This window comes from Paroedura picta, chromosome 10 (assembly GCF_049243985.1).
Source record: "Paroedura picta isolate Pp20150507F chromosome 10, Ppicta_v3.0, whole genome shotgun sequence".
Classification (NCBI taxonomy): domain Eukaryota; kingdom Metazoa; phylum Chordata; class Lepidosauria; order Squamata; family Gekkonidae; genus Paroedura; species Paroedura picta.
Window position 1 is genome coordinate 63,662,508 of NC_135378.1, and position 24,278 is coordinate 63,686,785.

Below are 24,278 nucleotides of genomic sequence, written 5' to 3' on the forward strand. Positions count from 1 at the left end.
AGTCTTGAATGAATGCTGGATAATTACAAATGCCCTTAACATAATCAAATAAGTAGCAGACATTATAAGAGGGAATGCATTTTGAAGTACTTCAAAATAGGATGGATGACTTAGTTAAAGTATCAACAGAACAAAGTATTAAGTAATGAAGTTAATTTTGAAACATATGCACTGTCATATGGGGGAGCAGCTAACACATTTCCTCTAAGTGTTTGGTTACTTTTTCCCAATAGGAGATGTTGGCTTGTCATTTGATCCACATAGTACGGAAGTAGTCAGGACATTCCTGCTGTGTGTGAGACTCAACTTCCGACTAGGTTTTAAGTGCTTGAGTTCCACTGAATCTTTTTTTTTTTTAAGGTGAGAGGTCGGCATCAATGCAATGCAATGCTAGAAGGCAAATTGACAAAATGAATTTCAAGAGTCATTTCAGAAAGTTGGGGTTCTGTGTTGCTGTGAGGAAAAAGACAGAATATCAGCAATGCTAAAACTACATTCTGCTGTTAGCAAAAGTGATCCTAGCATGAAAATATGCTTCACTGGACAAGCAAACAACGTATCCGTTAAAATAATCATACTTGACACCACATAACAGTTCTTGCCCATTTGTAGTGTGCAGTATAACTTCATTCCCTCACAGTCACACTTGTGTTTGTGTTGCAGAGGTACTGCATTTTCTCAGCAAGCGATAACAATTGAAGCTGAGAAAAAGTGTCTGCCAAGCCATCACTATTGCTATTGCCATATGGAATGTGACTGAGCAATTGTCAGGGATACATATTGGATATTACCAACATTCTAGTCAGTAGAGAAGAGATAATTTTAAATGTAATGCACAATAGTTTAAACGTTAACAAAATGTAATTGCTGGTTAAAAAGAAGAAGAAAATGCAGTCTTAGTGTGTTCCATATAATATGATACAGCTTGCTTCCTGAAGAGAAGCAGTATATTTGTTGAGGAGCAGGTGCTGTGTCCGGGGCCCCTCTGTGAGTACAGCAATACAGTGCAGGTTACTATAGGGCAGATTACTGCTACAGAAAGACATGATTTAGAGATGTCAAGCCCTAATGCCCTGCTGGATTTGCATTTTCACTGACAGATAGCAGATCGGTTAACATCTAATATCTGGTGGCCATGATAGCTAAATGGATCACCCATGTTCAAAGCCAGTGTATCTTTAAGTGGATGATGCTACAAACAAATTACATGAGATAACTGAGCTTTCATGTCCAGCTTGTAGCTTCCAGAGGCATCAGACTGGCTGCTGTTGGAAAAAGAATATTGTTTTTATTACTGCCATGTTTTATGTTCCTTGAATTGTCTCACACATGTGCATAAGATCGATTACACTGGTTTTTCCATTAATGTGGTGCATAATCTAATACAGTGGTCCCCAACCTTTCTGAGGTTGGGGACCAGCAGGGCATTGGGTCGCGGCCCACGGGCCACGCCCTCGCATCGGCCGCGCCCGCGGGCCACGCCCACACATCGGGCCGCACTTGCGGGCCGCGCCCATGCATCGGGCCGCACCCGCGGGCCGCGCCCGCATGGGCTCAGCCGGCCCTGATTCCCTCTCCCTGCCCTCCCGCAGTAAGAAGCTTCCCGGGCCGCAAGCTTGCGGCCTGGGAAGTTTTTTACTGCAGGGGGGGGCGGGGAGAGGGAGCCGTGGCCCGGCGCCATGGCCTTCGCGGCCCGCAGGTTGGGGATCACTGATCTAATATACATTTAGCTCCGCTGATGGTCTATATATCGGAGAGGCTTAGTGATACAGCACACTCATTTAGAAGTCCCCATGATTTTAGATAGTGGTGCTAGAAGGCAACATGCTCTTCCAGAAACCCTGGAATGCATCGCCAGCTAGAGTAGAGCTAGACAGTCTAACTTGATATAAGGAAGCTTTGTATATTCACATATATAGAGGAAATATCTGAATCTGCTGTTTGCTGTGAGGAACACTGCATGTTTGAAAACACACTATGTGCTTCTGACAACTGGATTAGTGCAAATATGTTCATCACCTAACTTTTAAAAGTATTTTTTTTTGCCAACACTGATACAGTGAGCTCATCTACTTATATATTTTTAAATATTACATTGTGATTTATAACTCCCTTCAGTTAATACCTTGCTACTTTTGCGACCCTGTAGATGGAAACTTCAGAAAGAGAGAGAAATGTTATCTCAAACTACACATCTCTGATAGTGTTAGCTGTAATGAATATAGTAGAAGTCCCTGCACAGTAACTGAATCACTTCCTCCTGGATATTCAGGCTTCCCAAATATATATCTACTAAAATGATGAACAGGGGATTTGTATGTGGGAGAGTTTTATTTTTAGGACTGTCTAGTAAGACAAGGTAATTTTATAGCTGTCGTGCTGGCTGTGGAAGAAGGGTGGATCATGTTATATGGTGGTGCTTCTGGATCAGAATAAAAGCATGCCAGTGAAAAATGTGAAGTCCTAGGAGTCTTCAAAGCTATTTTCATTATAATAAAGTTGTCTTTCATTAAGTTTGGTATAGATAAAGCTTAAGTTTGAAGTACATAAAATATGACAGAACAATGCATACAAAGTTGAACACTTTGAAGGTGAACTGATTTAAAGGAGGAACTCAAGCATATTCATCTCTCTCTTTCAAATCAATGGAATCCAATTCCATTTTGAGCAACAGAGCAGATGGGAAGTGAAGTGCAGCTGCTTCTAAGAGATCCCTGGTTCTGCCCTAGTTCAGCTATGAAATTGATTGAGCAGGGAAGAATCCCAGCCTTAGTTCCCTATGTATAAAAGGTGAATTGCCATGATATGTTTCACAACATGGCTGTGATGATTTTGTAAAGGACACTTTTTGGTACCCAGATTGATCTTTAGAGAAAAGGTGGGCTGTAAATTAAGTACATTGCTTAGTGAAGACTTTGAGGATTATCAAAAGACCACCTGGTTCCCAATATGAATAACATACATACATCTTATGTTTCTGTGATGTATGCAGGAAGGACATATATTTTGTATTAAAGCCCATGGCAAAAGCATTCCTGTAACTCTTCATCTAAAGACACATCTATACTACTCTAGTTATAGAGGCTAGTAGCAAAAGAATCACATGACTAGTTTCACTAATTAATGCTGCCAGCTGGCGTTTCTCAACTTTTTTACCTTTGAGAACCCACTGAAACATTCTTCAGGCTTCAAGAAATCACAGAAATGACAGCATTATGCAGAATATGGTTGAGAAGCATAGCTGTGTACATGCCCACCTAAGGTCCCTCCCCTTCACATCCCCTTCAGGCCCATCATTGTCCAATTTGGGAGGGGGATAGGTGAGTCAGCATGACAATATATGGTCATATCACTCGATAAATGTTTAAAAATATATTAAAAACCCACCCACCCCAGGATTTCACAAAACCCTGGTTGAGAAGGAATGTACTAGGCATTCAACAACATCAGGATATGGGCAAGTATTAATCTTTAAAGTCCTACAGAACCAACATACCTGAAAGACTGTCTTGTCCCTTATAAATATACCCAGCTATTGCAGACATCTTCTGATACCCTGCTTCAAGTGCCCCTGCCTTCTGAGATTAGGTGGGTGGCAACCCAAAGGAAGGTCTTCTCAATCTTGGCACCAAAACCCTGGAACTATCTCCCAAAAAAGACTTCTGTTATCATCTTCCCCTACCAGAGTAAGACTTTTTGTTTCATATGAATTTCCTTCAGTGAGCCCTCACTCCTGTCAAGTGACTTTAACTGTTGTTTGTATATTTTTGTATGTATGCATTATTTTAGCTCTGGTTTTAATTGTTTTAATGGTGCATTTTTTGTTGTTTTTAATGGCTTCATGTGGCTTTATTATGCATGTCTTTAATCTGCCAGCCACTTGCAGGCAGAAAAGTAAGATATACATTTTGTATAAAATCAATAAAATAAAATGTAAAAATAAATAATATAAGCTTTTTCGAAAGATACCCATCACTGTGTTCTAGCATCTCCACATCACAGATTTGTATTTGTCAAACAACAGCTGTCCTAAACCTCATGACAAGCTGCTGTTGAAACAGGCAATAATCCAGACAATTTGTGGTGAGATGTGAGGATTTACTGCTGAAAGAATCAAAGCTGTTTAAAAAAAAAACGGTATGTGCAAGTCTTGGATATAACAAAAGTTGTTTGGATCCTAGCCAGAGACTGTACCCTGGCCAGTTTAAATACTTTCATTACTACCCATTCAGAAGTTCTGCTGATTGGGATCAGCTATATATTCAGTACATCTGGTTTTCTGAAGTTAACATTGGTGTGGGAGGGAATGGTACCTCTTCAAAGACCAACTGGAAATAATTTCAAGCTGCCATTTTAATTGTGCTCTACATTCCAGGTCTTTGCTCCAGCTGTGCTTTCGTTTCTGTTCCGATGAACAAACGATGATCAGATCTTTCCATGTCAATGAATGAGGGAAATATGGCAGGCAGGTGAATTCCATATGTGTGTTGGATACTGGATGGCAAAGTCTAAGTGTGGTATCCAGGCAATCCAGGGGCTATAGCCACCGGGGAGTTAACTATAGTAATTTATACTTACCTGGCACTGTAAAACCTGGGGTAAAATGATTGCTAAAACATGTAGGCCAGCACTAAATAAAGACAAATGTGCTCCCTCTCTTGTACGAGATCTGTCAGCCCTTTGTTTTGCAAGCATAGTTTTCCACTGGAAGCACCAGTACAGAGGCCTCAATTTTTCTATTTAAATAACACTCTTCTTTAGGTCCAATTCTAATAAGTAACACATCTGGAAAAATTGCAGACTGTGCCAGGAATTATGCCATAGAAACGGTGCAGTTACTATGAACAAATTGTTGTCTTTTCTCAAGGGCAACTGAAATGTAATGACATCACATCTACTGGCTATAATATTTTAATTTCACTGTGAACTTTTTCTAACTGCATGCAATAATTTAGACTTACTGCCTTGCACAGATGGACCAGAAAGTCATATACAACCTTGCTTAATTTATTGAAATTGTGTTGCCTCACAGGACATTTTGATACTATATTTTTTTTCAGTGGGATCATAGAATCATAGAGTTGGAAGGGGCCATACAGGCCATCTAGTCCAAAGCCCTGCTCAACGCAGGATCAGCTCAAATATCCTATGGGAACAATGCTAACCACGTCTACTTGGAAGTAAGTCCCACTTTTATCCAATAGGGCTTACTCCCTGAGAAGTGTTCTTAGAACTTCAGTCTAAGCATGTTTATTCAGAGCTTAGTGGCCCTTAGTGGGAATCCACACGGTCATCTGCATTCACACCTTCTTCTGTGCATGAATTTTCCTTGTGCACCAAGTATTTAAATTATGTGTATGGAGCTAAGTGCTTAAAGTTGTATTTTCCTTGCTTTTAGCACTCATTAAAACCTTGAGTGTGTCCTTTTGCCCTAACAGCAGGGGTTACTGTATAAAATGTTTCCTAAGTGACAGGCCATCAGGATAAGTGAGAAGTGATCATACCCTAGCTAAAAGGATAATTTACTTTTGACAGATGATAATCAAAGCTTCCAAATTGATATTGAATCTGTTGGTGTCATTGCAGAGACTTACTGAAATACAAAGTAATCACATCGCTCTTTAATCATAATTTTATTATTAATGCAGTAATTAATTTAGGCAGAAATCTGTGCTTCTAATTGCCAGGAACAGCTTTGTCTGCTTTTCGCTAAAGCTGATGTGAGAACAGGCATCAGCATCTTTTCGTCATCTTGAGTCTGGAAAGTCAATGTGGTGTGTACTACATTCTCTCATATTACTTTCCTGCACCAGATTTAAGAATGGCTAGGAAAGCATTGAGGTATATTTGTTAATACAGCAGAGTTTTGCCCCGGCATAGAAGCATGATACTGAGTGTAGTAAATAAATCTCCCAAGGAGGACATTGCAAAAAAATTTACTTACATTTCTTCAAGTACATCCAGCTCACATTTAGGTTGCAGTAGAAAGGAAATAAAAAGGCCTCCTTTAAAGAGTACTTTGTTTATCCCAAATGGCCTGCATTTCCGACGTCATGCGTTGCATGGGAATATGAGGGCGTTGCATCTACAGGAGAAACCTGCAAAGATATGTATGCACAAGAAAAGCCATGTGAAGTAAGTGAAAGGACAACCAGACCCTCCTCCTCACTTTGAAGGATGGTTTATAGGCAGCACAAATATAAACACCTTTCCACAACATCCCACATATAAATTTGCTGCACGCTGTCTGAAAAGAAATGGACACTGGGTTAGATGGAAAGTACATCTAAATGCAAAAGGTACATGGTCTGCTCCCAAGCAGAAAACCTGGAAGCAAGCCAGATTCCAGGTCTCCAGGACCTCCAAATGAGATTAGTGGGATTGCAGGGACTGCTACACTAATGGACTTTCTCTCAGGGATACATATCTTGGGCATAATAGGCGTACCTCTGCAGGAGTTTACTGTATACCGCGCAGCTGTGGACAAGTATGCATCAAAACTACAAAACACAGCATTCAGACACAAATAAAATAACATGAAAGGCACTGCAGACTAAATTGGCAGTAGCTGAAGATACTCTAAACCAATCTGGATATAGAATCTTATTTGAAGACACAAATACTGGACAACACCAACAGCTACTAGGTTAGGACTATACAGGAATGGCATTGAAAGTCAACAAAATGGAGTCTGAAAATCAATAAAACCTGGCTACCAATCATAAAAACACCAGAATAAAAAAAAAAACCCACAGGACTCTAAAAATACCTTACAACAGTTCAGCAGATAAGACAAAATTTTGATGAATGGACTTTCTAATGAATGCCACCAAGATGCCACAGTGAAAACTCTTCCTAATGAACTTGCGAATGAACTCCACCCACAACACAAGAAAAACATTCCCTAGTTCCAGTCCTTCCCCTGGGAAACTCCCAGATACGACAGGAATGTGATGTGTTACCCCACCCCCCTGAGAAGTAAATAAAATGTCTAGCAACTGTTCACACACACTCCACACTGTGCCACAGGGAGATTCCTATTTTGCTGTGTCCTACCTCTGAAGATGCCAGCCATAGTTACTGGCAAAACATCAGGGACTACCAAGACCATGGCCATACAGCCTGGTAAACCTACAACAATCAGAGTGGGCTGAATATTTCCCTTATAACACCGCAGTAAAAGGTCAGAGCCTTTTTGGAAACTAGTACACTGTGTGAGGCCTTGCCAGATTTTGTTATTCTCCCCCCAATTGTCCCCAGAATACTATTTGGTGGTCAAAGTAGATTTCCGCCCTTTGTACCAATGAGAAAGCTGATTGGATGGTTGCAATCACCTACTGTCCCAATAGATCATTAGGATGTTCTCATGCTATTGTGATCTGTCAGTTGCTGGCACCATTTTTAGGCTGTTGGGAAGGAAATGGAAGGAAAATGTTTGTGTGGATGCTCTGTTGCCTTTGTTAATGCCTTTGTATTTAATGCAGCAGCAACAACAGTTACAGGGAGCCCATTATTTTGTAGTTGTATGAAATAAGCTTGGTTGTGTGAATCTACTGTAGCCTTGTGTAGAAATGATGTGGACACAAGATATATATTGACACTGGCTTGTACAAATTTATCCAGAACTATATGGCTGATGTTGAGTTTGAGTTTGCAAGATGAGACATCATTCAGAAGCAATATTTAAGAAATGAAATGTGTTGCTCTTATGGCAAAAGTAATAAATCTTGCCTGCTGGTTTATTTATTTTACCTTCTGGCTCTTAATCTTAATTCTTCTAAGAACTCAAAGTGAGCATTTCCCCCCTATAGCAATGTACCTGGGACAATGTCAGTATTTTTCAAGCTTCAAAGGCTGCTTTGGTAGTGAACTTTCTCCTACTCTGAACTTTCTCCTACTCAGACAAGAACCATAAGCACATTAATTCTCACTGCTATTGTTGCATTTGGGGGAGTTTTATGCACACGTCAGGAGCACCAAGCACCAGAGACTGCACTGAGTATACTTTTGAGGGAAGTGCTTTACAGTGCAGCTTTGAGACCCATTATGCACTGAGTGGAAGGTCCACATTCGGGGTGGAATGGCGGTGGCTAAAATCACCAATTATGCATGCTGTAGGCGACAACCGGGTGCAGAGTCAATGTATGCCACCGAAAAAGCCGCATTAGTGAGATGCGGAAGAAAGTGGAGCTTCCCGGGACCGGGGCGCAACAGGAAGCGGATCCGGAGTAGCCGCGTGCATAATCGGATACTCTGGGTTTTGCTGCCATTGTGCGTAAGTGGTTTGTCTCGCTTCTTCCTCCTCCACATTCTCCATGCCTCCGTTTCAGCGGCCGTGCATAATAGGCCTTCGAGGAAATCCTTTTACTTTATGTATGTATGCACTGATGTATCTGTGAGTGCAATATGGAAAGGTGTATCTATACTGAAGTTTTAAAAATTATGTAGATTGTTGCTATTACATTTTATATTTACAAGTATATGTTTATAAAAACAAGAACAGTCCTGCTGGATCACCCCAATCGTCCATATAGTCTAACATCCTGTCTCACATAGGCCCATTATGCACGGCCGCCGAAACGGCAATTTCGGGTCACATGGAAAACGCAGAGAGGGAAGACACTGGTTATGCACGGGACGGGGCACGACGGCGGCAAAACCCATAGTAACCGATTATGCACGCGGCGATCCCGGCACCACTTCTGGTTGCGCCCCGGTCACCCGGAAACTGCGCTTTCTTCCACGTTCCGCTAACACGGCTTTTTGGGCGGCATGCACTGAAGCTGCAGCCGGTTGCAGCCGGCACCGTGTGTTATCGGTGATTTTAGTCGCCGCCATTCCACCCCGAATGTGTGTTATTCCCCCCGGTCAAAGTGGCCAACCAGTTCTTCTGGACAGTCAACAATAGGCATTGAAGTTGAGACATTCCCATGGTGTTGCCTCCTGGCTCCAGGATTCAGAGGATTAGTGCCTCTGAATGTGGAGGTCTCCTTAGTCACTATGGCTATTGGTATACTTGTCCTCCATGAAGCTATCTAATCCCCATTTAAAGCTATTTATTCTTGTGGACATCATGACATCTTTTGGCAGCAAATTCCACATTTTAATCACTTTCCATGTAAAGTAGTATTACCTTATGTTTCTATTGAACTTAGTGCTCATCAGTTTCATTGGATATCTTCAAGTTCTAGTATTTGGGGAGAAGAAAAATAATCTTTATTGACTCTGCACACTATGCATAATTTTATAAACCTCCCCGTAGTCACCTGTTTTCTAAACTTGAAAAAAAGTCAATGAGCTTTTCTGCCACCTCCCCATCCTTCTTTAGCAATCCCTTTGTTCATTTGCCACAGTCATCCAAAGGCCCCACTGATTCTCTGGCTTGGTTTCTACTCCAGATATATTTTTGAAAAAGTTTGTCTGTCTTGATGCTTTTAGCAACCCACTCCTCAAAATCTAATTCGTAATTGTTGCCTTACCTTTCTTTTGAACGGGTTCGTCCCATTTAATTTATCAGGGCAGATCTTCTACTTTAAAAATAAGCCTTTTTGCTTTCTATAGATTTTTTGACTTGTGTTGGAACTCAAGACTCTCACTCTCCATACTAGCAGTACAACAGTGGGATATTTCTGGTAAGTCCCTGAGTGTCTCTTCACCAAGTCTCTCTCTCTGCCTCAGCTTTAACCAGGGCTGTTTTGACCTCAGATAGCAGGATACCCTGTGGAAAAGCTTGAGGAAGTTCCTATTCCATATAGCAGACTAGTCCAGAAATAAAAGCCTAGTATGGCCACTGCATACCAGGGGCCCCATATATGTGTGGGCTCTTTGGACCGTGATCCAACTGCCAGTGTGAAAGCCAACATGGTGAAGTGTTTAGGATTGGCAGACCTTAATCTGGAGAACCAGTCATAGTTCTCTCAAAACTCTCTCAGCCCCGTCTACCTCATAAAGTGACTGTTGCAGGGAGAGGAAAGGACTTCACTGTCCATTGGTGCTTGCAGAAATCTCTCTATATCCTTAAACTGGAATTTGGCATTTGTTATACTAGTATGGGATTGAACAAAATTTGCCCTATTTACTGTTCAGCAGCTAGGAAATATGTATTATTTATGTTTCTCTTGTGTACTAGAACAGAAATATTTTCAAAATTATTCTTGGTTATTAAATTCACACACAGAAATTATTTCCTCAGCAGTAGGTTGTATTGAGTTATTATGTTACAGCTCACAGGAAAGAGCCCATACTTCACATAGAAATGCCTGAAAAATATATATATATATACATACATACACACACACACACACACACCAATGTATATTATTTCTTTACCTCAGTAATATATTAACCTGACAAAATAAAGATTAATAGAATACCTGAGGACCCATTTTATATATCCAGCTGCAGATTACTGCTAAATTAATTCTTATATGCCTTTGATCTACTGTAATACTTTGGGAGATATTTAATCCCTTGTACATTTTATATCTGAATTGCTGTCAGGTTTCCTAAAATACGGCTGCAGGAAGTATCAGAAATATCTTAGTATCACTGTTACAAGGGATTGATAGTTCATTAGAAAATAGAGGAAAGGTTTCAGTTATTTATCTATGCATATACATCAGTGAATATACATTCAAATTTTGTAGCAATAAGGAGAATTAGTAAAGGATACGGTTGTATTAAAATAATGAGCAATGGGAACCAATGGCAATTGGGCCATTTCGAATGTGCTTTTAAGAAATGTAGCTAAATTTGACATACATTATTTACCTGAAGAAACACTCTAGGACAGGGGTCCCCAACCCCCGGTCCGCGGACCGGTACCAGGCCGCAAAGGCCATCATACTGGGCCGCCAGCGGCCGCGCCTGCCTTCCCCCCTGCAGCGAGAGGTGGGGGGAAGAGGCCGGCACGGCAGCCGGCACGGCAGTGACGCTAACGCGTATGCGCGGAACTGCTGCACATGCGCGTTTATGCCCCCTGGTGGCCAAAACGCGCATGCGCGGCAGTTCCGCGCGTGCGCGTTTTTGAGCAACTGTGGTAGCCGGGCCGCTGGCTCTCCCCCACCTCCGGAGGCGGTCCCCGACCGGATGAAGATTGGGGACTGCTGCTCTAGGACACTTTCTATTCTGTAAGGTTAAGATTTGCATACTTATTTATTTTAAAAAATGCATATGTCACTATATTAGGGGCTTGCCCAAAGCAGTTCACAACATCACAGATAAAATCATAGGGAATAAAATCATTAGAAGAAGAACAAATGAGTTTATTTTTATATGCCACTTTTTCTACCCAAAGAAGTTTCAAAGTGGCTTACAATCCGTTTCCCTTTTCTCTCCCCACAACAGACACCCTGTGAGGTGGGTTCGGTCAGAACAGCTTTATCAGTGTTGTGGTGAGTCCAAGGTCACCCAGCTGCCTGCATGTGGAAGAGCTGGGAATCAACCCCTGCTTGCCACATTAAAAGCCACCGCTCTTAACCACTACACCAAGCTGGCTCTCTACTGGGGAGCCGTTCCAGCCTGAGGCAGCCAGCGCTGCAGCGGAGGGGAATGGCACCGTTGCCAGCACATCCTACGAGCGTGTGCCGACTGGCATACCAGCACTGGCGCTGCCCCCCTCTCCCCCCCCCCCACACACACACACAGTGCAGCACTGGCTGCTTCGGGTTGGAATGACCGCTTTTCCATATATCTCTGCAATAGAACAGGCTAGAAACTTACTTTTTATAAGAAACAAAAGGAAAACATTCAGAGAACCTGGTACACCTATTTTCACAACAGTATTGATTGAACTGTATTCCAATGGCAATTTTAAAAAGTCTCCCACAGTGGCAGGGGGGAGGAAATGGCTGCTACTGTGACAGGGCCAGTGAAAATAGCTGCCATGTGCACTGGAAAAATCCAAATTTGCCTACCTACTCAGCAGCCATCCAGGCTTTACAGCAATCTTTCCCAAAACTTCAGAGTGAAGCATATTGGAGAAAAGGGAGGGAAACTTCCAGATGTGAGGGGGAGGAAACCCATTTCCCCAAAACATCAAATTTTGGGAAGACTGCATGTATAGAAGCTGTCTGAGGGAGGCACAGAATAAATCAGGGTTGCCAGATGTTTAGTTTTAAAAGCCCTATTGAATTATTAAGGGGAAAGGAGCTGAGAACAGAGCCTGTTTCACCCTGTTCAACCTCTGCTTCAAAGTATCAAGTACCCTACAAAGATGCAAACAATATCTGTTTTATCTGCCCAAGCTTACTAGTGCACACAACATAATCCTTAGAGATACTTAGTAATGTCTAAAGATGCTCTTAAGTGTTTTACAAGGGCTTCTGGGATTGAAGTGGCCTTATATGGAGCATCACAAAATTCACTTTTGTATTTCTTTGCCTTATTTAAATCCCATTATTCCTCCAAGGATCTCAGTGAAGTATATGGAGGGTTATCTGTGATGCCACTTTGTGCCTATTGTTACAAATTGTAGATGACTTCAGAACAGTTTTGAACATGCAGTAAAGGATCAAGTAGAGCATCCCAAGCAAAGATAAGTTACAGTCCAGTTTCAAGCTTCATGAACTTTTAAAGTCACCTGAATGCCCCTGAACTGTACCTGAAGTAGAGATCTGGTCCACTGTATAACATCCATAATACGGCATACAGGACTGGAAAAACCCTTTTCCTGCATCATTAGCTAGTAGTTTCTTGGGCATATTTAAAGCAGCAGAAACCTGTACCTGTGAAGAAAGTAATAAGAATGTATTAGGATGGTGATGATATTTCAAGTACTGGTTTTAATGCCATTGTAAAAAAAAATCCTTATTCTCATCACACCAATAGCAAATGAAGGATGCGCATAATTTTAAGTAGTTGTTTGGACTGCAGCTTAAATGTCAGGACTGCTTGCATTATTCATTAGAGGAGTCCCACTGATGCACTTGAGCCTGCATGGCAGAAAGCTTCTGTTTGCTCCCTAAGTAACATGCTGTCTATTTGCCAAATATGTGAGTTCCATTAACAGCTGTGGGAGCTGAAACATCCTTCAGTATTGCTCTAATGTAGTCTTGGTAATGAAGTTTGTCTTGTAGTTTTTGAGGGCAAACCTTTTACCTTTCTGCATTGTTCCAAACCTTGTTGAACACAGATTACATAAGCTTTGGCCTGCTGTGCAAAATATACAGTCAATTATTTCAACAGTTATTTTCTTTTTAAAGGAATCATCAATGTGTGGTCCTGTACAGTGAACCCATTAAACAACATTTACACTTGCACATTATTTTCAACGTCTCAGTAACAAAATTTTTATTTATCTTATTTATTATTTCGATTTATATACCACCCTTCCGGTATACCGGCTTATCAAAAGCCATTTTTTTGTGCAAAAGGAAACATTAATGCTAAAACGATACTAGAGGAAACATGTAATGGTAATGCTAGCTTTTGTTTACTTGTTTATTTTTTTCATTTACCTGATTTATAGTCTTTCATCCTCAATTGGGCTTAAGGAAGATTACCCAGAATGTCAATCCAATCAACAGGATGGGAAATTCATACTGTTGACCATGGGCCATTAGCCCATTTGCTAGCTGATATGGGGACACAAGGTGCTGCCCTTTAATGGTTGCAATCTTTTCTCCAAGGTTAGGGAAGGAGGGTGGTGCTACGGGAGAAATCCTCCATGCATCATGCCTTGACATGCAGAATTCTGCAAGAAGTTATTCTCTCCCCAGTGTTATTTAACACCTATATCCCAGCTGATCTGGAGTTTCAGTCTGGGGTGTCATCAGTATGCCGATAACGCCCAGCTATATCTGCTGAGAGATGGCCAACCGTGATCCCACCTTCCAGACTCCTTTGCCAGGTGCCTGGAGGCTGTGGTTGACTGGCTCAGACAAAGTCATCTGAAGTTAAATCTAGCTAAGACAGAGGTCCTTTGGCTGAGTTGGCACACCCAAGGTGAGACAGTGCAACTCCTAGCTCTTGAAGAGATCCAATTAACAACTTCAGCGACCATCAGGAGTCTCGGGGTGATCCTGAATTCCTTCGTATCTATGGAGGTCCAGGTCACCAGTGGTGCATAACCCACCATAAGCCTAAAAATAAAAACTGAATCAAAGTGTAAGCATTACCATGACACGTTAAATGATTTAAAAATTAGAATAGAATCCTAGTTTCAGCAAGCTATAAACAATAATATAGACCACAGTCCCTAATAATTTTTCACAATAACTATGTGAAACATTTAGTACACCTATGTTAAAAAGCCTTCTTGAGTAATTCAGTTTTACATAGTTCACAGAAATCCAGGAGAGGAGGGGTTTACCTGACCTCCTCAGGGGGGCCGTTCCATCACATGGGGGCCTCAATGGAGGAGGCACATATACAGGCTGTTGTTGATTCTGCCTGTTTGCAGGCTGGCACCTGCAGAAGGCCCTGCTCCAATGAATGAAGCTGTCTAAGGCCCATTATGCAGGGCCGCCGAAACGGCGATTTCGGGTCACATGGAAAATGCGGAGGGGGAAGAAGCGAAGCAAACCGCTTATGCACGGGACTGGATGCAACGGCGGCAAAACCCAGAGTAACCGATTATGCACGCGCCGATCCGGGCGCCGCTTCTGGTTGTGCCCCGGTCACCTGGAAGCTGTGCTTTCTTCCGCGTTTCGCTAACGCGGCTTTTTCAGCAGCATGCACCGAAGCTGCGGCCGGTTGCAGCCGGCACCGTGCGTTATTGGTGATTTTAGTCACCGCCATTCCACCCAGAATGTGCGCTATTCCCCCCGTGCATAATGGGCCATAGTGAGGCATAGGGGGACAGACATTCTCATAAACAGAAGAAGAGTTCGCTTTTATACTCCATTTTTCAGCACCGGAAGGAGTCCCAAAGTGGCTTACAATCACTTTCTCTTCCTTTCACCACAACAGACAACCTGTGGGGTAGATGGGGCTGAGAGAGCTCTGACAGAACTGCTAAATGAGAACAGTTCTAACGGGACTGTAACTGGCCCAAGGTCACCCAGCTGGCTGCATGTGGAAGAATGGGGAATTAAACCCAGCTCTCCAGGTTAGAGGTCACCAAACTTGGTCTCTATGAAGGTCCAAAGCCATGAAAGGCTATGTGATCACTAATACCTTAAATTGAGCCCAGCTATGGATGGGCAGTCAGTGAAGTGTCTGTGGGAGCTGCAGCATTCTGAACCAACTAGAGTTTCCAAATGGATTCTGATGGGAGACCAATGAAGAGAGCATTACAGTAGTCTAGAATCTAGATGTTACGTTGGCATTGATTCAGGTGGCCAAATCCGCTGTATCAGGTAAGGGGCCATCTTTCAGGCTAGGCTGAGTTGGAAGAAAGCCTCTTTTTTTTTTGCAACAATGTTAACTTGCTTCTCCAGTAACGGGTAAGAGATCCTGCCAATCTTCATCCAACTCTGATTTTGAAAAAATTCAGAAGAAAAGGTTACCAAATGCATAATTTCTATCATCCACCTATGATCCAGCAATCCCCTTTATGTAAATTTTACATCTTTTTCCTGCTTCATGTACTAAAGTCATTTAGTGTTTTCCTGTACATGATCCCAGCCTTGAACACATCATACTCTAGTCTTTACCATGTCTTGTGTAAAGCAAGACTCTTGGCCTTTATCCAACCATCGGCAGGCTTTGTGGAGCAAGATGGTGTAGCCCATTGGACCTTCCAACACAGCATAAAGGCAAAGGTGGGAACTGAGATGGGAGAGGAAGTGTTGGTGGAAATTACTGTCCCCTCTTCCATCAGAGAAACTGAGCAATGTCCTGTGCTCTTTTCCTCAAGTGGAGGGCCATTTCTTATCTGTAGGGTCCAGATTCAAATCAGGACCACGGCACAAAGGGATTTGTAAGCCTTCCCTTCATGTTCTTTCCCCAATCTGTTTCCCCAGTTATGAAAACTACAGATACCAGTACATTTAGATTTTCACAACAGGCAAATACCACAGTCATCCAGCTGTTTCAGACTAGGAAAAGAGGCTTAACTCTCCCGTGCCATGGAACCAGAAATTGGTTTTTTAAATGCCAGAAACCCCAGATACAGAACTCAAAGCATATCATCTAAAATAGGTCCTCTGTGGTAGGGAGCAATGTTTTGCATGCAAGCTGGATTGCTGGCATCTCTAGTTAAAGTATTTTACATTGCAGGTGCTAGAAAAAGACGCTTCTTTGCCTGAGACCCTGGAGAACCACTGATTAGCGTCGACAGCTTTATGTAGCCATTATGACATAGATGTTCTGGGGTTTGCTACAAAAAACCTATGCTCACAGGAAACACATTTTCACAAAGTTTAAAAGCAGACTAGATCTTATTGTTAAAGGTGTGATTGTGTACAATCCATTACTGCTCTGGATGGAAGTCATTTAGAGCCTATTACAGCAGGATGATTTTAAAAACATAGTTACAGGACATAATCCAGAACACCTTCACTAGGCTGGCCCAAGAAGGAGGAGCAAACACTACATTTGTAATTTGTGATTACTGGCCTCAGTCCAACTAAATGTATTTGCCCATGCAAGTTTACTGAAAAGTAGGATTTATTACCCTGCAAAAAGGCATAGAGAGTGATGTAGGTCTATTCAGAAGTCATTTTATTCAATGGGACTTACCTCTAAGAAAACATGGTGAGGTTTCTTAAGCACAGGCAGTTAATTGTAATCAGATTTAGGGCCACCTTATACAGTACTAAAGGTTTGTGAAAATGGAACAAGGACCTTTGAACTTATAATGCAATGAAAAGTACCTATATATATTAATAATAAAGTATGATTACACGCCTGCAGCCACTGTGGAGTCTGAACTATGAATCTTAGTTCCTGGAGACATGTTAATAGTAAAAATAATAGCAGAAAGCAAAGTAGTCCTTTAAAATAAGGGATGCATCGCCAGTGAATAGGAACCAGTGTGTCTAACAGTAACAACAATGCCTTGTCTGGTATAAGTTCATTAATTCCAGTGAATTTTGTTAAAGTTACCTTCAAACAAGATCCATTTTGTCAACCTTAAATACATTAGAATGGAAACACATTCTGTTTATTCTAGTAGATCTCCCATTTGTATTTGGAAGTAGGATAATATTGGTTTTCAGCCTTTAGTGGTGAATAATAGTCCTTGACCTGATCAGTGCTGGCCAGGCAGCTGGTATGAACAGCAGCAACTGAAAGATTGCATCTCTGAGAATTAACAGCAGTCAGAGCAACAGGTAGACAGCGGGATCCCTTTTATGAACAACCGATTGCTCAAGTGTTCTGTTCAAGCTTGCCTCAGATTTACAGCCCTTCAGAGCAACAGAGATAAAACATCTTGGTAGCAGCTGAAGATGGTTGCTTCTGAGATCTGCCTGCATGCAATGGGATACGTTTGCTGCGTCAAAGATAATTATTGCTACCGGCCCTTTCCAACCCTGGAGAAAACTTCTCAAGCTAAGGGGGGAAGGTCCATGGTGTGTGAACCCCTTCCTCTGGGAATGCTGCCTCCTTATAGAGGTAGCTGAGAAAGGTTAGGAAAAGGGTGCCACGTTGAGATCCAGGGCCTAGTCTGCACACAATGGATAATGTACTTTCAATGCACTTTAGAAGTAGATTTTCCTGCTCTGCACAAGAAAATCCAGCTGCCAAAGCACATTGAAGGTGCATTATCTCTCTTCCACAGTTTGCCTCTGAGGTATTGCTTCTGTGCAGATTTGCCACCTGCAGGATGCTGTTTGTAGCTAAACGTGTGAAAGTGGGAGGATCACAGGGGACTCTGCTCCAGCAAAAAGCTGCAAGACTTTGACCCTAACTCTTTGGTATCAACATCACTTCTCCTGGCTCCTTGCAGTCTCTCAGGGCTATGTTCCGAAAATGTAAACCCTCTCCCCAAACTCAGTTGCCTGTGCTCTTGGCTTAAAGGAAAAGTAGGCCACAACAAAATCCAATAATAATATATGGGCTAGGATCTGGAGGATCCATGTTTGAACCCCCCACTCTGCCATGGAAGCATACTGGATGACCTTGGCCCAGTCACACACGCTCAGCCTAACCTACCCCACAGGGTTGTTGTGAGGAGAAACATGGAGGGAACAAGCATAATTTAACATCTTTTGGTTCCCCATGGGAAAGAAAAGCAGGATAATGTGGAAAGAAATTAAAACATTTGTTACATGGGTATTGTTGTTTTTTAATGAAAGCGAGCACTTGTGCTCATCACTGCCTAACCCTTACCACTAAGCATCCCCTAAATCTTGTGACCTGACAAGGGGTTTCAGGTTCGGAGAGTGCTCTGCTCAGCGATCCCCACGGCCGACCAGGCAATCCTGAAGGTGTAGGCAAAGAGCTTGGAGGCGCCAGTAAGAAGCCGAGCGCTCCCCGTTGGTTTTCTACCTGCCATGCTCCGGCTGCTGAAGGCAGAGGCGGCCGGCCGGCGAGGGAGAGAGAGAGCGAGCGCCCTCGTTTGCCTTCCTCCGGCCGGCCGGCCGGCCAGGCAGGCGGGCAGGCAGGCAGGCGCTGACGCGGGCGAGCGGGACCCGGGGCGGGGGGCGCGCCTCAGCCGTCGGGGGTGGGGAGGCAGGGCAGAGTGGGACGCGGCGGCCCCGCCCTCTCCTTCCCCAGCCAGGGCTGGAGAGCCGAGGGGCGATGGACCAAAGCACGCCTGGCGGGCACCATGACATTCGCCCGCGTCCTGCTGGCGGCGGCGGCGGCGGCGATTTCAGGGTCGTTCCCCGGGGCGGGCGCTTCGCAGCCGGGTCGCTCGGCTCCCTCCGTCCCGCGGGGCTTCGGGCCGCCTCAGCCGCGCTCGCCGCCGCCTCTCCCGCTGCAGCACCACCAGCCCGGCGGTGGCGGTGGCGGCGGCTGTCCCCGCGGCGGCGGGCGCTTCGTCAACGTGACCGAGTCGGGCGCCGAGTGCTTGCCTTGGGCGGACGTGCCCACCTTCCTGGAGAGGACGCCCCAGGGCCGGGGGCTGCGCGGCCAGCGCAACTTCTGCAGGAACCCCGACGGCCGGAGCAGGCCCTGGTGCTTCTACAGGAACAGCCGCGGCAGGGTCGACTGGGGCTACTGCGACTGCAGGCAGGGTGAGCCCGCGCGTCCGGCGCAGGGGCCGCGGCCAAGGGGTGCGCGGCTGAGGCCGACGGGGCTGACCGCCTTAGGCGGAGGCGGCCCTTCCGACGGGCAGGTGTCGGTTCGCCCAGCCCCGCCTCAGGCGCGCGACGACGGCCGCGGGTCCGGCTGCTTCTCCGCGCTGGCGAGAGGGCTTGTCTAGGCCGCCTTTTCCCTGTTACTCCGGGCGGATTACAGGTCGGAACATTAAAACGACGCAATTTAAGACAATGCGCGAAACGCAGAGAAAGTTGCGCCGGCAGCATCCCATAATGCAGACTAAGAGACCCCATAATGCAGACTAAGGGAATAGGGATGTCACTGGTGCCGCCCGTCTTGGGCCACCAGTTGAAGACCTGTGACTCGGGCTGTATTGGTTTAGAAAGTCGCTTTGGATGATCCTAGTTGGTTGCTAGACAGACTGTTGACTTTGGGGCTTGGTGTATTATTGCAGATATTGATGACTGATGATGTGTGTGTGTGGTAGTGTATAAGTGCACCTTAAGTACATGATGTGCACCTCCTATTTGGCTGTTGTGAATTTCCAATATGATTCATTGCTTTAAAGGCTGAATATGGTCCCTTGATGTCTGTTCACAGATAATTAAAACTTACTGAATATGATTGTGAATGGATATTGGATGGTCCTGAGGTGAGTGGGATGTCTCTGCTGGAGTTCATGCAATGGCATTTATAGCTGTTGTTCTTAGTGATGTGTTTGAGTGTTGACTGTCTGAATTGCATCACAGTCAGAGTAGTTCAGCTGTGGAATAGGCTGCCTAAGGAAGTGGTGAGCTCCCCCTCACTGGAAGTCTTCAAGCAGAGGTTGGACACACACTTTTCTTGGATGCTTTAGGATGCTTAGGGCTGATCCTGCGTTGAGCAGGGGATTGGACTAGATGGCCTGTATGGCCCCTTCCAACTCTATGATTCTATGATTCTATGGTATATGTTGATTCTTGGACTCAGTGAGTTGTATTTATTGGTTGCTAGGCTGTGAGTGTGTGTTTGTGTGAGAGAGCATTTTCTTCCAATGGTATATGATATATATGTACATACCAAAGTAAGCATTCTTTGCTTGAACTTGTGGGCATTTTGTGTGTCCTGCATGGTATGTCACTGTTACCAGCTCTGTTACCATTCTAAATATTAGATGTTGGTGTGGCTGGTTAATTCTGTTCTGATGATGACTGGCTGAGATGTGCAAAGGCTAGTTATGATGTAGTATGTTGTGACAGTTACATAGTGATATACGGATATGCACCTTTGTGTATTTCCAGCAGCGTTTACAGCATGACGGAGAAGAGCAGGGAAGACACTTGGCGTATGTAGATGAGTCCCTACTAATCCCTAATATCCATCTGGAAATGAAGGTTACACAAGCATATTGCCCTAATGCTGGTTTAGAATATTAGCAGCAGGTAGATTTCATCCCTGACCTATCAAGGCTGGAGTCAGGCTGAAATGAAGCAAGAAGCATCTGTGACTGTTGGAAGATGGGGATGGGAATTTAAAAAATATATATTTCTCCCCTTTTGCCTGCTCTTCTCAGAAACTTTTTTTTAGAAATTGCAGATTCAGACCAATTCAGTTAGATTCTGTTGTCACTATGTCTATCCCCAAATGTTTTGATGAAAAAGTGATGAGATCAATTACGTATCTTAGCAAAGAAATCACTCACAAATACTGCAAGTGCCTTATTATTAACTGTGGCTTTGTCACCAAGAAGGAAGAAGCCTTCCTAGTCCATCTCATCTGGCTGTTTCAATCATTTTACTGCATTATATAATAGGTGTGTGATAGATTCCAGTTTGTCATCTCTTTTACACTTCTTGAAACTTTCTACATCGATTTAAAACTTCACCAAACGTACCAAAGATGAAGAATGGCAAACACCCACCAGAGTCTTCTCTAGTTAGATAGTTCTTCCAAGGGTCTCCAACCTTTTTGAGCTCATGAGCTTTTCTGACATTTCCAGAGGCAGTGGTGAATTTCAGCCCAAATTGGCTACTGTAGGAGGTAGAGCGAAACGCAATGATTCCCACCTTGCTTTGCAGAAGAATCTCAGAAGTGGAATAGAAAACAACAAAAGAAAGATTGGGCAAGAAAGAGAAGAGGAAATAATAAGGAGAGCCTGAAAGGGGAAGGGAAATCTAAGAAAATCTTGGGGTTCTTCTGATCCTCCAGTGGTATGGTAGCTATAGCAGCTGTGGAAAACCCAATAACAAGCTCTGCCATTCAATAGCCCCTTCTACTTTTTGGGACGCTTGGTGGGTGTCTGGGAAAGTAGAGGTGGGCAGCACATTGGGGAACCATGATTTATGCATCATCTTTCAAAACTGAACAGTTTTAGTTTATAATGAATATAGGAAGGATTAAGTTTGATGTTATTATACATAAGTGAGTATTATGTAGTCACTAGAAAGTCCGATTGGAATCCGGTAAACCCAGGTTCAGATCCCTACTCTGTTGTTGATGCTTGCTGGATGGTCATGGACCAGTTGCACATAGCATAGCCAACCTCATAGGGGGCCGCAATGGAGGAGACACATGTACGGGCTGTTGTTGATTCTGCCTGTTTGCAGGCTGGCATCTGCAGAAGGACCTGCTCCAATGAATGAAGCTGTCATGGTGAGGCATAGGGGGACAGGCATTCTCATAGACAGAAGAAGAGTTGGCTTTCATACTCCACTTTTCAGTACCGGAAGGAGTCTCATAATGGCTTACAATCACTTTCCCTTCCTTTCCCCACATATTGTGGGGTAGGTGGGGCTGAGAGAGCTCTGACAGAACTGCTCAATGAGACCAATTCTAATAGGACTGTGACTGGCCCAAGGTCACCTAGCTGGCTGCTTGTGAAAGAATGGGGAATCCAACTCGGTTCTCCAGATTAGAGGTCACCAAACTTGCCGCTTTGGTCCTCATGGGGGAAAAGTTAAAAGGACAGCCTGTAATGAGCAGATGGGTACTGCACATGCATGCACATACCACTGGTACAGCTTGCTCTAGTGTATTGCCTTTAGTGTATTGGCATGCACAGTAGACAGCCATTCAGCACAGAGAGATAGTCCTAGCCTGACTCTGTGCTCCAGCCAAACTTGTTTCCTTTCTAAGAGAACCTCCCTCACACCACTTGAGCTGCAAAGTGACCATCCATCAGCTGAAACTTCTGTAGCCTAATCACTAGTTTATGTGAGAGCCACTGAAAAAGGCTCATGTGCACAGTAATAAGACTCTGTGTGACTGTAGCAGCTAACACTGCTGCTGAAGGCACCTGTTGAGACCCCACTCCCGCCCTCTGCCAGTGCTGTCTGCTTGCTCACTCGTCTTCCTTCTGGCAGCATTTCCGCTCATAGCCTTGGAGCCACAGAAACAAAGAAAACGCAGCTCTTTGGGGTTTTCTGGTGGGGTGTTTTGCTCCCAAAGAAAGAACGGAATTGCCAGGGGAAACATAAATGAGCAAATGGTTGGCTCTGAGAGAGGGTAACAAGGGGAAGAGCTCTGCAGGGAGAACTGTTAGAGTCATCCGGCTAGTTACCCTGAAGCATCTCATTCATGGCGCCTGTATGAACAAGTTGTAAAAATGATGACGCCGTCATTTGGCCCGTCAAGAATAGACCAGTGGTATATTTCGTCAGCACAGCTGCATTCTATGACATCACACTTATTTGTGGTAAGCTAAGTCACTCCCTGTAAACATTTCCTTCCACAACAGACAAAGTATATCACCAGATGTCTCTCTGATGATTCACTCCACTCATCTGTTTCCGTGTAAATATGATGTGTGTTCGATGCTTCAGCTACCATGCTCAGAACTGAATGCACAGATTTTATTCTTGAGGAAGAGATGCTGGGAGTCTGTTGCTTGGTCTATTTGCCCCAAGTTCAATGCTTTTTGGGAAGCTGTTTCCCCCCACCCCCTATATCCCTGCCCTATCATGGTGTGTTCCTGCAACTCCAAGGACTTTCCCTGATCATTCTCAAACTTGCTTTGCTGCAAAATTTTTATGAAAGCCTGCATAGCTGATGTGTGGGTGAGACAACCTAAATTTCCCTGCCCACATGGCAGCCATTTGTTCTTCCCAACAATTTTTTAACAGCACTAGCATATCGTTACATTGATATACCATTGTGCTCAGTGCAGCTGGTGCTTTGAATTCCCAGCTTTCGTTTAAAAAAAATCCCCTTGTGGTAATATATGGAAAATGATACGTCTTCATAAGGGAATGTACCGCCAGAGGTTCCCAAACTTTTTCAGGATGCTGTCCCCTTGATTCACAGACTATATCCCTAGTGCCCCCACCCCCACATATACGTGTGTGCCCCACACACCTCTTTCCAGGAACTGGGTCTACTGCAAATTCAAAACACTCTATATTGCCTATACTTATCTTAGGGTTGTTGTGTGGTGGCCATATTTTGGACTGGGAAAAATATAAGTTCTTTGTAAAAGCCACTTTTGAGTCCTCATTGGGGAGAAACACCAATGGGGAGAGAAAGAGAGACAGAGAGAAAGAGGCAAGCAATGGAAACCCCATGGCCAGGAGCAAGAAGGAGAAAGCTTTTACAGCCTCCCAAAGATTGAGACTTTTGGGGAAGGGTTGCCAACCTTGGGTTAAGAAATCCGTGGAGATATGGGATGCAGCTCAGGAAGGACAGAGTTTGAGGAAGGGAAGGTGCTCAGCAGGAATACGATCCCACCCAGCCCACCTTCTGAAGCTGTCGTTTTCTTCAGAAAGCTAAGCAGGGTCGATCCTGGTCACCACTGTGATGGGAGACCACCAAGGAAGTCCAGGGTTGCTACTACCCAAAGGCAAACGATGGCATGCTGCCTTGGAATGTCTCTCACAAGGAAAATGCAGCAATGACAGAAAGTCTCAGACTGCTGCCCCCACTACTACCCCCAAATTCCTCACCACCCCACTGAATCCTTCTACTGCCCCCAGGTAGGGTATACCACCCACTTTGTCTTTGGGTGAAAGGTGGGAATTCAGGGAACATGCTACATCTCTCGTTACAAATATAACGCTAATCTAGTGCAACTTTATTTTAAAAATGCAAAAGTCCTTGTGGTCTAGGGGAGGGAGAAATCTACTTCCAGGGGACAGGGAAACTGCAGGGAGACGTGCCATGTGAAGGCCTCATTGCTGCCATGTTTTATCTGCAGCCAAACCAGGAATGACGAAATT

General features: G+C 44.0%; 1 protein-coding gene across 2 annotated transcripts in view; it reads left to right on the forward strand.

Annotated features, from left to right (window-relative positions):
- Nucleotides 1-18,572: 18,572 nt before the first annotated feature.
- Nucleotides 18,573-24,278, forward strand: part of PRSS12 (serine protease 12) — a 54,703-nt gene continuing 48,997 nt past the window's right edge. The window contains exon 1 of one of the 2 annotated variants that reach the window (XM_077300456.1): nucleotides 18,573-19,064. In XM_077300456.1, coding sequence (XP_077156571.1) covers nucleotides 18,656-19,064 — 409 coding nt within the window. In that variant the 5' untranslated portion in view covers nucleotides 18,573-18,655. The remainder of the gene's footprint in view (nucleotides 19,065-24,278) is intronic. The other variant, XM_077300457.1, reaches the window with a different exon arrangement.